The sequence below is a fragment of the Lolium rigidum genome, chromosome 7 (assembly GCF_022539505.1).
Source record: "Lolium rigidum isolate FL_2022 chromosome 7, APGP_CSIRO_Lrig_0.1, whole genome shotgun sequence".
NCBI lineage: Eukaryota > Viridiplantae > Streptophyta > Magnoliopsida > Poales > Poaceae > Lolium > Lolium rigidum.
In genome coordinates, this window is record NC_061514.1 from 74,881,299 (window position 1) to 74,895,516 (window position 14,218).

A 14,218-nucleotide genomic window follows, 5' to 3' on the forward strand; every position below is an offset into this window, starting at 1 on the left:
TCAAGAAGCAAACACTTGTGCGAACTGTGCATTGATTCCTACATACTTGCTTATTGCACTTATTATATTACTCTATGTTGACAATATCCATGAGATATATATGTTACAAGTTGAAAGCAACCGCTGAAACTTAATCTTCTTTTGTTGCTTCAATACCTTTACTTTGAATTATTGCTTTATGAGTTAACTCTTATGCAAGACTTATTGATGCTTGTCTTGAAGTGCTATTCATGAAAAGTCTTTGCTTTATGATTCAGTTGTTTACCCATGTCATATACATTGTTTTGATCGCTGCATTCACTACATATGCTTTACAAATAGTATGATCAAGTTTATGATGGCATGTCACTCCAGAAATTATCTTTGTTATCGTTTTACCTTCTCGGGACGAGCGAGAACTAAGCTTGGGGATGCTGATACGTCTCCAACGTATCGATAATTTCTTGTGTTCCATGCCACATTATTGATGTTATCTACATGTTTTATGCACACTTTATGTCATATTCGTGCATTTTACGGAACTAACCTATTAACAAGATGCCGAAGTGCCGATTCTTTGTTTCTGCTCGTTTTTGGTTTCAGAAATCCTAGTAAAGAAATATTCTCGGAATTGGACGAAATAAAAGCCCGGAGGCCTATTTTCTCACGAAGCTTCCGGAAGTCCGAAGACGAAAGGAAGTGGGGCCACGGGGAGCCAAACCCTAGGGCGGCGCGGCCCCCCCCTTGGCCGCGCCGCCCTGTCATCCGGGGCCCCTGTGCCCCCTCTCGACTTGCCCTTCCGCCTACTTAAAGCCTCCGTGACGAAACTTCCGATGCCGAGAGCCACGATACGGAAAACCTTACCGAGACGCCGTCGCCGCCGATCCCATCTCGGGGGATCCTGGAGATCGCCTCCGGCACCCTGCCGGGGAGGGGAATCATCTCCCGGAGGACTCTACACCGCCATGGTCGCCTCCGGAGTGATGAGTGAGTAGTCTACCCCTGGACTATGGGTCCATAGCGGTAGCTAGATGGTTGTCTTCTCCCCATTGTGTTATCATTGTCGGATCTTGTGAGCTGCCTATCATGATCAAGATCATCTATATGTAATTCTATATGTTGCGTTTGTTGGGATCCGATGAATAGAGAATACTTGTTATGTTGATTATCAAAGTTATGCTTATGTGTTGTTTATGATCTTGCATGCTCTCCGTTACTAGTAGATGCTCGCGGCCAAGTAGATGCTTTTAACTCCAAGAGGGAGTACTTATGCTCGATAGTGGGTTCATGCCTGCATTGACACACAGGACGATGATGAGAAAGTTCTAAGGTTGTGTTGTGCTTGTTGCCACTAGGGATAAAACATTGATGCTATGTCTAAGGATGTAGTTGTTGATTACATTACGCACCATACTTAATGCAATTGTCTGTTGCTTGCAACTTAATACTGGAGGGGTTCGGATGATAACCTGAAGGTGGACTTTTTAGGCATAGATGCGGTTGGATGGCGGTCTATGTACTTTGTCGTAATGCCCAATTAAATCTCACTATACTCATCATGATATGTATGTGCATTGTCATGCTCTCTTTATTTGTCAATTGCCCAAGCTGTAATTTGTTCACCCAACATGCTTGTTCGTCTTATGGGAGAGACACCTCTAGTGAACTGTGGACCCCGGTCCAATTCTCTTTACTTGAAATACAATCTCTCGCAATACTTGTTTTTACTTGTTTTCTCTGCAAACAATCATCTTCCACACAATACGGTTAATCCTTTGTTACAGCAAGCCGGTGAGATTGACAACCTCAGCTGTTTCGTTGGGGCAAAGTACTTTGGTTGTGTTGTGCGGGTTCCACGTTGGCGCCGGAATCTACGGTGTTGCGCCGCACTACATCCCGCCGCCATCAACCTTCAACGTGCTTCTTGGCTCCTCCTGGTTCGATAAACCTTGGTTTCTTTCTGAGGAAAAACTTGCTGCTGTGCTCATCATACCTTCCTCTTGGGGTTGCCCAACGAACGTGTGAAATACACGCCATCATTCCTCGAGGCATCACCGAATCCCCGATCGATCTCATCGACTCAGCCATGCCTTCCACGGCTATTGAGGCTTAGTGGCATAGTGGCGAAGCGTCGGCGTCTGGGCGAACGCCTGAGGAGGGGCGACAATTGGCCGCACGGGCAGAGGCTGAGTAGATGAGATCGATCGGAAATTTGGTGAGGCCTCATCGAAGATGAACTGACCAACAGTAGAGGTTTGCGTCATGTGATTCGATGCCTCTCGTCGCTTCGATACATGAGCTGAGGTGAATCGATTGACCAAACTAAAGGGGAAATGCCCGGTGATAGCTCAATCCATTGGCGGAGCTATGTGCAAGTCAGAGGGGCCACCGCCCCCCAAGACTGCATTATTTCTAAAGAAAAAAAATTAGGAACCTAAATGAGAAGAAAATAGAGTCATTCCCCCTCCCAATTTTGCATACTCTCTGTTTTGCCCCCCAAAATTCTAGGCTAGCTCCGTCACTGGCTCAAAATGTCCTAGGATGGAATGCCTAGACTCGGTAGGTCCCCGTACAACCCGATTTTTTTTTTAATTTTACTGATTTAACATGTAGAGAAGAGCACTAACATGTATATAATGCATATAGAAGTTTATATGCTGAATTTTTTGCGGAAAATATTAGGTATTCATTGCATATCTATGAATAGTTCTAGCTCCGCCGATGACTCGGGAATATGTGTAAGCGGCAGATCATTATTTAAATAAAGGGGTGGGAAGTCTCATTAAAAAGCAGCATTTTTTGTGGATCACATGTGAAGTGCCAAATTGGCAAATACCAAACGATTTGGTACAAAGTGAATGCACTCGCACTCTTCGGAAACTACCTCTCTTCTTCCAATAAAATAAATCCAAAGCGAACTTTACTGGCATGTGCTCCCTTCCATAGTTCCATTTCATGGCTTTTTCGGCTAGCACCATTTGCTTTAGGCTTTAGCCCCACCAGAGTGGGCACTGCGTCCCTTTTGCTAGGACATTTACTTTGTTGTTGGAGTGTCTCTGTTCTAGGTGCCCTCAAGGCCTCAAACACACTAATCATCGTTCTTGTGTGCATTTCCTTCTTTTTTCCTTCTTTTACAATATGCTCCTGGTTGACCTTCATTATTAACCTTCACAAATCTATGAGGGCATCTATAATAGTTTTATCTTATCAATGCCACATAGGACAACTGTTGAGTTGAAGGAGATAAAAGGGAAATAGGAGCTATCTTAACCCGCGTTCATATGCTCCTGGTTAAATACAAAAATAGCAAACAAATATTAAAAAAATTGAAATTTTTATACAATAAACATGAACAAGTATTCTAATTGCACACCAAAAATATCCGAGAAAAGGCATGTGTAGTGGTCTTTTTTTCAGAGATTTTTGGTGTACAGCTAGAACACTTGTTCATGTTCATTGTACACGATTTTTAGATTTTTTAAATTTTGTTTGCTATTTCTTGGTTTTTTCATTCAACCAGGAGAATATGAGCTCGGGTTCAAAACTGATTTTTCGCTATCTTCTCTCTTAGCTAAGAGATGTTCTCTTAAAAAGGTAAATAAAAACATGTTTCTCTATTATATTACTTTTTATATATCTTTGTTAAATGTTTTTAGTGTATTTTTAATCATGCCATAATTTAGAAGCATGCAAACATCAATGCTAGAGATGTGACTAGGATATAATCTATTGTATAACATGTTCTCTTGTCTTCTCTAAACGACATGCCACGTCTAAGGTAACAACTAACAATGTCTTATCAACCATTGCACATCACAAACTCATCAATGCTTGTAAGCACTAGTGAGTCCTTTATTTTTAAATTTTGAAAATCTCACTTTTGGATATCCAAAAAATATGCCAAATATATATATAGCTAGATATATATACCGACATTGTAATCCAGAAATGTTGTTTCACAATATGTTGTATTAGAAAATACAAAAAAGGACAAAATCCACTTCAAGTATTTCTTGCATATAATCTGTTTCTATGAACTGCATGCACTCTCATCGAACAACTTCACTATCCACTTTAATGTAAAAAGTATTCATAAACCTGTATTTATAATCCCAAGCTTCCAAATCTGCTTCAAAATACCTAATTTTGACCGGGTTTGTAGAAAAATACATCAAATATGTACCACACCATTTTCATTCTATGAAATTCATCATACGATATATTTTTATATTATATATATTTAATGCTATAAATTCTTATAATTTTTGTCAAACGTGAGGATTTTAATTATTTTGAAGCGGAGGGAGTAGAAGACATAAAAAAGAATGATATTGTCATTCACTTCCTCCACTGGCGAGGTGTACTTGTGATGTTGTGTCGTGCTTGTTGGGTACTAGTTTCTTCATTTTTTTTGTGTCATAGTAGTTCTCTATTCTCACGAAACAACCTTGCTTGATAAAATATGTGGCCCGTGTGCCATTATGTTGCTTCCTTTTGTTAGTTTTATAAATTTCTATTTAGAAAAAAGGCAGTTGCTAGCTCCTTTCCTTGAAAAAAAACTACTCCATCCTTTCACAAAAAAATGTCTCAACTTTACTTAAGTTTGCCTGTATCTACTCACTAAAATACGTCTAGATACATGCATATTTTAATAAAGTTGAGTCACCTTTTTTAGAAACGGAGGAAGCAGATTGATTGGCTCTGTGGCTTCCACTACTACCTAAGTATTTAAGCCCTTATACTCCCATTGTTTTTATTTACTTGGCCTTCTAGCTTTATTCAAACTCAATATTTGCTAAGTTTGGCTATAAATATATGAAAAATCGATAATACCGAATGCTTATGATATGAAAATATAGTCTATAACTATTCTAATGCTACAGATTTTACATTGTAGATGATGATAATGTTCCTAATTTTCGGTCAACTTTAGTTTGACTTTGAATGAACACACGGCCCAAAGTGATTGTAAACATAGGAGTACCATACTCTAAGTCCCGAGTCTGGACCCTATACAAAGTTTTATTATGCATGAATTAAATACGGTACAAGAACAATCTGACCATGTTCGAAGGTGGCAAAGCAACGAACTTGGACAAACTAATCACTTTGGGGCACCTCTTACTCTAAGGGGTGAACCCTGAAAATAATTAAAGCTGGGGCATAATGTGTTAGTGCACCTAAAATTTGAACATTTAAGTAATTCATATGTTTTCAAGTATCTCAAAGGATTTTAGAAATTCGAGTGGGCCTAAGTTCCCACTGGACCCTCATTGGGTCGTCCCTTCCCTTTCCACAAGAACTATAGTTTTATTTTAGTTCTATATAATCAAAATTTATCGACATCAAAATGGCAGCACGCATACCATGTGTGACCAAGGGTTTGCCTCCTAATTTGACACACCTTATAAAACACATTGAACACTATAAGGTGGAGGTAAAATGTTGAATCACATCCGCATGATAGATGGGCTACAAAAAATGTTAGAAAAAAGTAGTTACTATGTTTACTAATATAACACCTTTAGATATTTTAAAGTGGACTAGATGTGAATCCATGAGTAAACTTACGCACTAAAACATGTATAGATACATGCATTTAGAAGAAATAACCTAAATATCTAGGAAGGAGTAGAAAAATGGGCCGAATAATCTCACGGCACAAGGAATCACTCAGCACTAATTTTCTCAACTGTCAGTACCCGATCAGTCGATCTGAAAACAAAATGCCAATACTCAACTGTAAACAAATCAGAAAAACTCGAAACTGTCATTACTCATTACTTGGCAGTTGGCACTTAGCAAAGAAGATGCGGACACCAAGCATCTTGGCAACCATATAAAAACACAATCAGCCAAAATACACATGGCTTATCCATAGGGAAATGAGACCCAATCTCGCACGCTATTTGGCGGCTCGTCAAGAAAAGAAAGAATTTTTTTGCTGCAGATAGCTTTGACCCTTGTCACTATCCTCACAAGAGGCCCGGCTCAGCAAGCTATCCATCATCCACTACCCTCCGGCCTCCGAGCTGTACTTCTGACGACTATATGATGGAGGCGCGATCGCCAAGCAGGCCAAGTGTTCGACCGAATTCCCCGCCATGTATCCCCACTTACTCCTCCTCCTGCTCACCGTCGCCGGCGCCGGCGCCGCCACGCCGCCGAATGCGTACCCGTGCGCGTCGGCAGCGGCCAACTCGTACCCCTTCTGCAACGCCTCGCTCTCGTTCCCCGCCCGCGCGCGCGCCCTCGTCTCGCTCCTCACCCTCGACGAGAAGATAGCGCAGCTCTCCAACACCGCGGCGGGGGTCCCCCGCCTCGGCGTGCCGCCCTACCAGTGGTGGTCCGAGTCCCTGCACGGCCTCGCCGACAACGGGCCGGGGGTCAACTTCTCCTCGGGCCCCGTCGCCCGGGCCACCATGTTCCCCCAGGTCATCCTCTCCGCCGCCTCCTTCAACCGCTCGCTGTGGCGCGCGGTGGCCGATGCCGTCGCCGTGGAGGCGCGCGCCATGCACAACGCCGGCCAGGCAGGGCTCACCTACTGGGCGCCCAACATCAACGTGTTCCGCGACCCTCGCTGGGGCCGCGGCCAGGAGACGCCCGGCGAGGACCCGGCCGTCATCGCCGCCTACTCCGTCGAGTACGTCAAGGGGTTCCAGGGGGAGTACGGCGACGCCAAGGAAGGCAGGATGATGCTCTCCGCCTGCTGCAAGCACTACGTCGCCTACGATTTGGAGAAGTGGGAGACCTTCACGCGGTACACCTTCAATGCCAAGGTGAAGCATTTGCTCCAGTCCTATGAATGTTTTGGTGTTCTTCAATACTATCATAGGTCATTCTGATATTTGCACAGTACCTGACTTGCTAATACTAGACAATAATGTTGGCTGTTCACTTGATTAAGCATGCCAGACTAAAACAGCCACGATGAACTGATTATACGGCTGTTTTTTTCTGAACTTGACATAACATTAGCAGTCTATTTTTAGACATTAGGCACCATGTGCAGACCCAAACATACCGAACCACAATCGTACAAACACTGCATGTGCTACATGGAAAGTTAGGGGCCAGCAACATCGCAGCTTTGGCAAAACCCTCTTTACCTTTTTCCAATTTTATGCGATATAATCTTCAGATGATTAAGACATTATGGTACATTGACATCACAACTCAGATCCTAGCGCCGAAACCGACACACATTAGCACATCGTTCTGCCAGTCCATGCACAGAAAAACAATACTACATACAAATGATTTTAGTATTTACATACCCGAAAACGGAATGAATGAGTCATTGATACTGAAAAGTTAGAACTAAGTACTCCCCAAATGTGTGCCAGGCGCGAGCTAACACATTTATATTCATTGAGGGAGATGCTTATTTGAAAAATATATCCGATTAAGAATCAAAATATTAGATTGGGATATGGTGAAGAATTGTTTTGAACTTGTAATGCAATGCAATTTTAAATGGTGCATCCACTGTTGCTAGGTAAATGCGCAAGATTTTGAGGACACATACGAGCCTCCTTTCAAGAGCTGCATCCAGGAGGGTCGTGCAAGTTGCTTGATGTGTTCATACAACCAGGTGAATGGTGTGCCAGCATGCGCGCGCAAAGATCTACTGCAGAAGATTAGGAATGAATGGGGATTTCAAGGGTACTACTTGCTCTCCTTTGAATTTCTCAATTGCATGAGCCTTGAACTAATATCGGTGCTCATTTATTTCTGAAGGTATATCGTATCTGACTGTGACGCTGTGGGGATTATTCGCGAATACCAGTCATACACAACTTCAGATGAAGATTCAGTAGCGATTGTTCTTAAGGCTGGTAAATGGCCTGAAACATTCTCTTTCTCAGAACTTCACATTAGGATTTTATTAACATGTTGCTGTCTTTCTAGACTAGGACTTTGAGTTCTCAGCTTAATAAACATTACAAATAAATAAAGATTAGTGACATAAATAAATTATTGAGTCCAACTAATCTGAACTCCATTTCGAGGCTTCCACTTTCTGCTTCTAGTTTGATAACTTCCCAAAACAAAATTTGTACTGAACACCTTGCCAAAATTAGCATGAGGAAGGTGCAATATCTTCTCGAAATAGATTTCTTCAACCACCTTCTGTATATCATTCAACCAAGCGGAGTATATGCTGAATTTGGTTCCTGTTTTTCAAGGAATGGATATCAACTGTGGGTCTTTCCTGGTTCTGCGTACGAAGTCGGCACTTGAGACAGGAAAGATACAAGAAGAAGATATCAACCGTGCTCTTTTTAATCTGTTTTCTGTTCAGTTACGTCTTGGACTTTTTGATAAAGCCAGTGGGAATCAGTGGTTCACTCAACTAGGCCCCAGCAATATTTGCACTAAGGAGCACAGGGAGCTCGCAACAGAAGCTGTAAGGCAGGGTACTGTCTTGTTGAAGAATGATAACAATTTTTTGCCTCTGAAGAGAAGCGAAGTTAGTCATATTGCTATCATTGGACCAGCAGCAGCTGATTCATACTTAATGGGTGGAGATTACACAGGTCTGAATCACTGGACTCATTTAAACACCCCTTATTTTTTCTATCCTACATAAACTAATGCTATGTTTCACTTTGTTCAGGTGTTCCCTGTGACCCTATCACCTTCCTTAAAGGCATGAAAGCCTTTGTTCCGCAAACAACCGTCGCTGCTGGATGTAAGGATGTATCTTGTAACTCAACAGAGGGATTTGGCGAAGCCATTGAAGCAGCTAGGAGAGCTGATATTGTTGTTGTGATTGCTGGGTTGAACCTGACTCAGGAAACTGAAGATCTTGATAGAGTGAGCCTTCTCCTTCCAGGCAAGCAGATGGACCTCGTAAATAGTGTTGCTAGTGTAACAAAGAAGCCCATTGTGTTGGTTATCACGGGTGGTGGTCCTGTTGATGTTTCTTTTGCGAAGCACGATGAAAGAATTGCAAGCATCCTGTGGATCGGATATCCAGGGGAAGTTGGCGGACAAGTTCTCCCAGAAATTCTCTTTGGAGAGTACAACCCAGGTCAGTAAACAATTTACATGTGGTCTGAATGAAAAACTTGTATGGTGGCTAATCCGGTACGCTGTGTTGACAGGAGGAAAATTGCCTATCACATGGTACCCTGAATCCTTCACCGCCGTTCCAATGACTGATATGAACATGAGGGCCGACCCTTCACGTGGTTACCCTGGAAGAACATACCGGTTTTACACGGGAGATGTGGTATATGGTTTTGGGTATGGATTGAGTTACTCAAAGTACTCATACAACATCGTAGGGGCTCCCAGGACAATTAGCCTGTCACGTTCATCATCCCCAAGCCTCATCAGTAGGAAGCCCGCATACACAAGGAGGGATGGGCTAGACTACGTCCAGGTTGAAGACATCGCGTCATGTGAATCCCTAACATTTTCTGTCCACATCTCGGTTTCCAACGACGGCACCATGGATGGGAGCCATGCTTTGCTACTCTTTGCGAGATCAAAGTCGATCGCTCCAGGCTTCCCACTGAAACAGTTGGTTGCCTTTGAGCGCGTCTACACAGCCGCTGGCAGATCAACCAATGTGGAGATCACGGTAGATCCCTGCAAGCTTATGAGCGCAGCCAACACTGAAGGTAGAAGGGTGCTTCTCCTTGGATCCCACCATCTGATGGTAGGGGATGAAGAGCATGAGTTTGTCATCGAAGCATGACAAGCTAGTGCTACATGCTACTACACCAATACACCATGTACTACAACACACATGTCATTATAGCTGTCAGATTTGGAATAGTCGGATTTACACCTGTACAACTGTTCGAAAATCTTGTTGTAAAGATTCATTGGGTGCATCATGTACGGTTGAACTGATTGCAGTAAAAATGCAAGCAATAAATTTCAGTGTAGTTCTGTTTTGTTTGATGAACACTGCTAGTTTTGCTGAAACCATTGTTCGTTATTGACAAGGACCGTCTTCAAGACTAACGGACGTCACAAATCTGTTGTGGCCCTCGCTGCTTTCCGTCGAAGGCTGGGCTGCTGGCAGTGCTTCACCGGCTTGCCGCACATTAGGTTCAGGTTCCAAATTCTCAAAAGGAAAACGATGCTATAGCAGTCTTAGAGCATCCCACTCGTTGGCGCTCCCCACGCCCAAATCCGACGAAATTTTCGTCCGGATTGGAGAAAGATTTGGCCTGGGGAGCGCTGAAGTTCCAGCCGTCCCCCCGGCAGGAAACCCCCAACCTCGACCATTTGACATATTTCAAACAAATTTAACATAAAATTTAACAAGTTCGGCGACTAAGAGTACGAAAATTGCTGAAACAAATTCGGCGATAATCAGTACAATGTTTAACAAGTGCTGAAACAAATGAAGCACACAATTTCATAATTTAATTAAGACAGACTAGTTGGCGTCGGCGTTGGCGTTGCCTCGGAGCCTCCATATGTGCTTCACCAGATCATCTTGCAGCAGCTGATGCATTGTAGAGTCTCGAATCTCCTGGCGCATAGCAATGAAGGCGGGCCATGATGGAGGCACCTGGTGATTAGGCTGTGCAAGAGGACCCTCTCTCTCATATGGTGCTTCTTGCTCAGCCAGAGGAACCGGATGCTTTCGCTCATTTTCAATAATCATATTGTGTAGGCACACACAGCAGTTCATCACCTCCCACATCTGATCTTTGGACCAAGTCATAGCGGGGAACCGGACGACAGCAAATCTCTGCTGGAGGACACCAAATGCACGCTCGATGTCTTTTCGGCAAGCTTCTTGTTTCTTGACAAACTCGCAAAGTTTGGGGGTGCTAGGGTTCGAGATAGTCTTCACAAATGTTGCCCACTTTGGATAGATACCGTCCGCAAGGTAGTATCCTTTGTTGTAGTGCCGACCATTGATCACATAGTCCACCGGGGAGCATGACCCTCAACAAGCTTGGAAAAGATCGGGGAGCGAGTTTAGGACGTTGATGTCATTGTTGGATCCAGGCATACCAAAGAAAGAGTGCCAAATCCGAGAGATCATGGGTAGCCACTGCTTCAAGTATCATAGTGCAGCCTTTTTTGTGACCCTTGTACATTCCCCGCCACGCAAACGGACAGCTTCTTCCATTGCCAATGCATGCAGTCAATGCTTCCAAGCATCCCTGGAAAATCCCTAGCTTCATTTGTTGCAAGGATCCTCTGAGTGTCTTCGACAGCGGGTGATCTCAAGTAATAGTCCCCGAACACTGCTATGACGGCCCTGCAGAACCGGTAGAAACAATCAAGGGCGGTGGACTCCGCCATCCGAAGATAGTCATCTGCACTATCACCGGGAGCTCCATACGCCGGCATCCTCATAGCCACCGTGCACTTCGCGGTGACAAAAATCCAACCAAACCAGAGGCAATCCGCCTTGCATCCGAAGTAGGGATCAAAGTCTCGGATGGCATACACAATTTGCGGAAATAGCTTTCGCTCATCCCGAAACGACGCCGGAAAACACTCTCACCGTGCAATGGATTGTCGGCGAAGTAGTCGGCGTACAACATGCAGTAGCCCTCCATTCGTTGTCTCGGCTTGCACTTCCGGCGACCCGGTGCCGACCCACCACGTCGACCGCGTTGCCGATCCGGCGTACATGCTTGCCAAGCAACCGAGGATCATCATGTGCTCGTCGTCTTGGGCGGCTGCTGCCATCTCTTCTTGCATAAGCTCGAGGAACATCTCGCTCCTCCTCTTCGTTCGAGTCCATGGCCGGCGAGGCAAATGGACGAACACCGACGGGCGTGGTCGAGGCAACCCGAGCCGCGAGCGACGAGGAGCGAGCCAAAGTCGGAAAACAGGCCGGCGGAAGAGCGGCCAGATAGGCCGTCGTCGAAAGACGGCGGAATATAGGCAGGTGGGGAAGGAGGGACGGCGGAATCTGGGCAACAAGCCGGCGGGGTGGTGCCGGCGGCGAGAGAGATACGAGGGGTGGGGGAGATTTTGAGCGAGGTGGCGGTGGGGTTCGTGTGTCGAGTCACCGACAGATCGGGCTCTTCCCCGCTTTTCACTCGCCCGGAGTCCCCGATAGGTCCCCGGGGGGCCGGGGATGGCGTGGGCTCGCCGGATGGATGAAGGGCCAGATCCGGATGAAAACGAGGAACCGGGGGCACGACTGGGCCGAATTTCGCCGTCCGGATGGGAAAAACGTCGCCCGGGGGCCTCGTCGGGGGGACGAGTGGAGATGCTCTTAAATGCTCAAAACAATGTGTAAGAACTGATGTTAGGTCTATAATCCTAATCCACGCCATAGCCAAGTACATTGCAAAAATTATGGCTTCATGGCTCCCCCCACCACATGGAATACCTAGTCTGAAATGCTCAAAGTGGTTTCATCAAGAAAAGAAGCATCGATGACAACTACATGTATATGAGAAACCTTGCACGGAAATTCCACCGCTCCAAAACACCTTGCCTCCTCTTCAAGCTAAATATTAAAAAGGCTTTTGACTTGGTGAGATGGGATTACCTAATGGACCTTCTTAGACATTGTGGCTTCCTGGTAAAATTTTGTGATTGGGGGGGGGGGGGGCACTTCTTTCAAAATCTACATCTACATTTCTTCTCAACGGTGTGCCTTGTGACCCCATAAAGCATGGTATAGGCCTTCGCCAAGGAGACCCGTTGTCGTCCCTTCTATTTGTCTTGGCAATTGACCCCATCAAACCATATCCTTGCCAAGGCAACATCGCAAGTATTGATTTCTTCACGCTCTTAGAGGAAGAACCTTGGTTGCTAGTTGATGGGTGCTCTCTAAAGAGTCTACTAGACTCGATGAGCGGTTTCGCTTAGTGGGCGTCTCGGGGTATGCGATGTTCCCGGTTCCTAGTTGATGGGAGTTTTCATTGTTGTCCAGGGAATAAGGCCATGTTAACATGATCTTCACTCGTTGTCGGGTGTGTAGGTGTTGCGTGGTGGCTTTGGGTATCTTGATGTATGTTTTTGTCAGAACTTTGTTGAATAATTCAATAAAAAAAAGTCGTATGCATCTTTTCGATGTAGAGGCTAGGACCTAGGGGTACTCCCACCATTTCGAAAAAAGGGGAAGAACCACGGTGGCGCATACATCCGTATATGTCTATGACGCCGCAATCTTTGTGGCCCCAATAAAGGAGGATATTGCTTTCCTATCATCTACTCTTGCTACCTTCTGGAGACGTCACCGGTCTTAAGGATAACTATCAAAAAGGTGTTGTGGTGCCAACTAGATGTGAATATATAGACCTTGATGATGTCCTTCTACTTTTCCCGGCCGATAGAATAAAATTTCCAATGCGACACTTGGGATTACCTTTGAGCGCCACTTACCTAAAGAGAGAGGACCTACAACATCTTGAAGACAAGATTGCCTGAAATTGGAAGAATGTCAACATTGCCAGTAGAAGAGTCTTAGTTAGAGTCATCCTCGCATCCCAAGCAATCTACCAAATCACTTATATTGACCTACCTAAAGAGGTCATACATGAAATCATTGCGTTTGTTCGTGCCTACTTGTGGGTGGGATGCAATAAGGTCGCTGGTGAAAAATGAAAGGTTATTTGGGAAAAAGTATGCCGCCCACCAAGCTTGGAGGCCTTAGTATTCTCCACCTTGAAAGATTTGCCACCGCTCTCCATTTAAGATGACTATGGCTTTGAATGGGTTGATGAGAGCAAAGTGTGGATCGGGCTTGGAAATCCTTGCAATGAAGAAGATCGAGAATTTTTTGGGGCGGCTACTTTTGCCACAATTGGAAAATGGAGAGAGTACCAAATTTTGGTCCTATTATTGGCTTCATGGCTAATTCTCAAAGGATATTGCTCCCAAGCTATACAAAATATCAAAGAAAAATGCATGCACGCTTAGGAAAGCTCTTGATGACAACTCTTTGATCAACCAAATTGATATCTCACAAGGTTTGGACATGGAACACATTCAACAATTCGTGGCTCTTTGAGAGTCGCTCTCCAACATCTATCTTTTACATGATGTGCAAGATACAATGACTTGGAAATTCACGGAGGATGGAAAATATTTGACTTCCTCCACATACAAATCGCGATTTGAATGCCTAACCTCCGCAGCCCTCAACACCTTAGTTTGGAAGGTTCCGGCTCATCCTAAATATAAATTCTTCGCATGGTTGGTGATGCAGGATAGAATTTGGATGGCGGGCCGTCTTGAGAAGAGAGGATGGGTAAATTGTGGAAATTGCCCTCTATGATGCCAAGTTCAAGAA

At 44.6% G+C, this 14,218-nt stretch overlaps 1 protein-coding gene across 1 annotated transcript; it reads left to right on the forward strand.

Annotated features, from left to right (window-relative positions):
* Positions 1 to 6,386: 6,386 nt before the first annotated feature.
* LOC124670800 (probable beta-D-xylosidase 6) lies at positions 6,387 to 9,897 on the forward strand. The gene is made up of 6 exons (XM_047207274.1): positions 6,387 to 6,758; positions 7,478 to 7,644; positions 7,720 to 7,817; positions 8,169 to 8,519; positions 8,600 to 9,016; positions 9,090 to 9,897. The coding sequence occupies exons 1-6, from the start codon at positions 6,402 to 6,404 to the stop codon at positions 9,686 to 9,688; spliced, it is 1,989 nt and encodes a 662-aa protein (XP_047063230.1). The 5' UTR covers positions 6,387 to 6,401; the 3' UTR covers positions 9,689 to 9,897.
* The last annotated feature ends 4,321 nt before the right edge of the window (positions 9,898 to 14,218 follow it).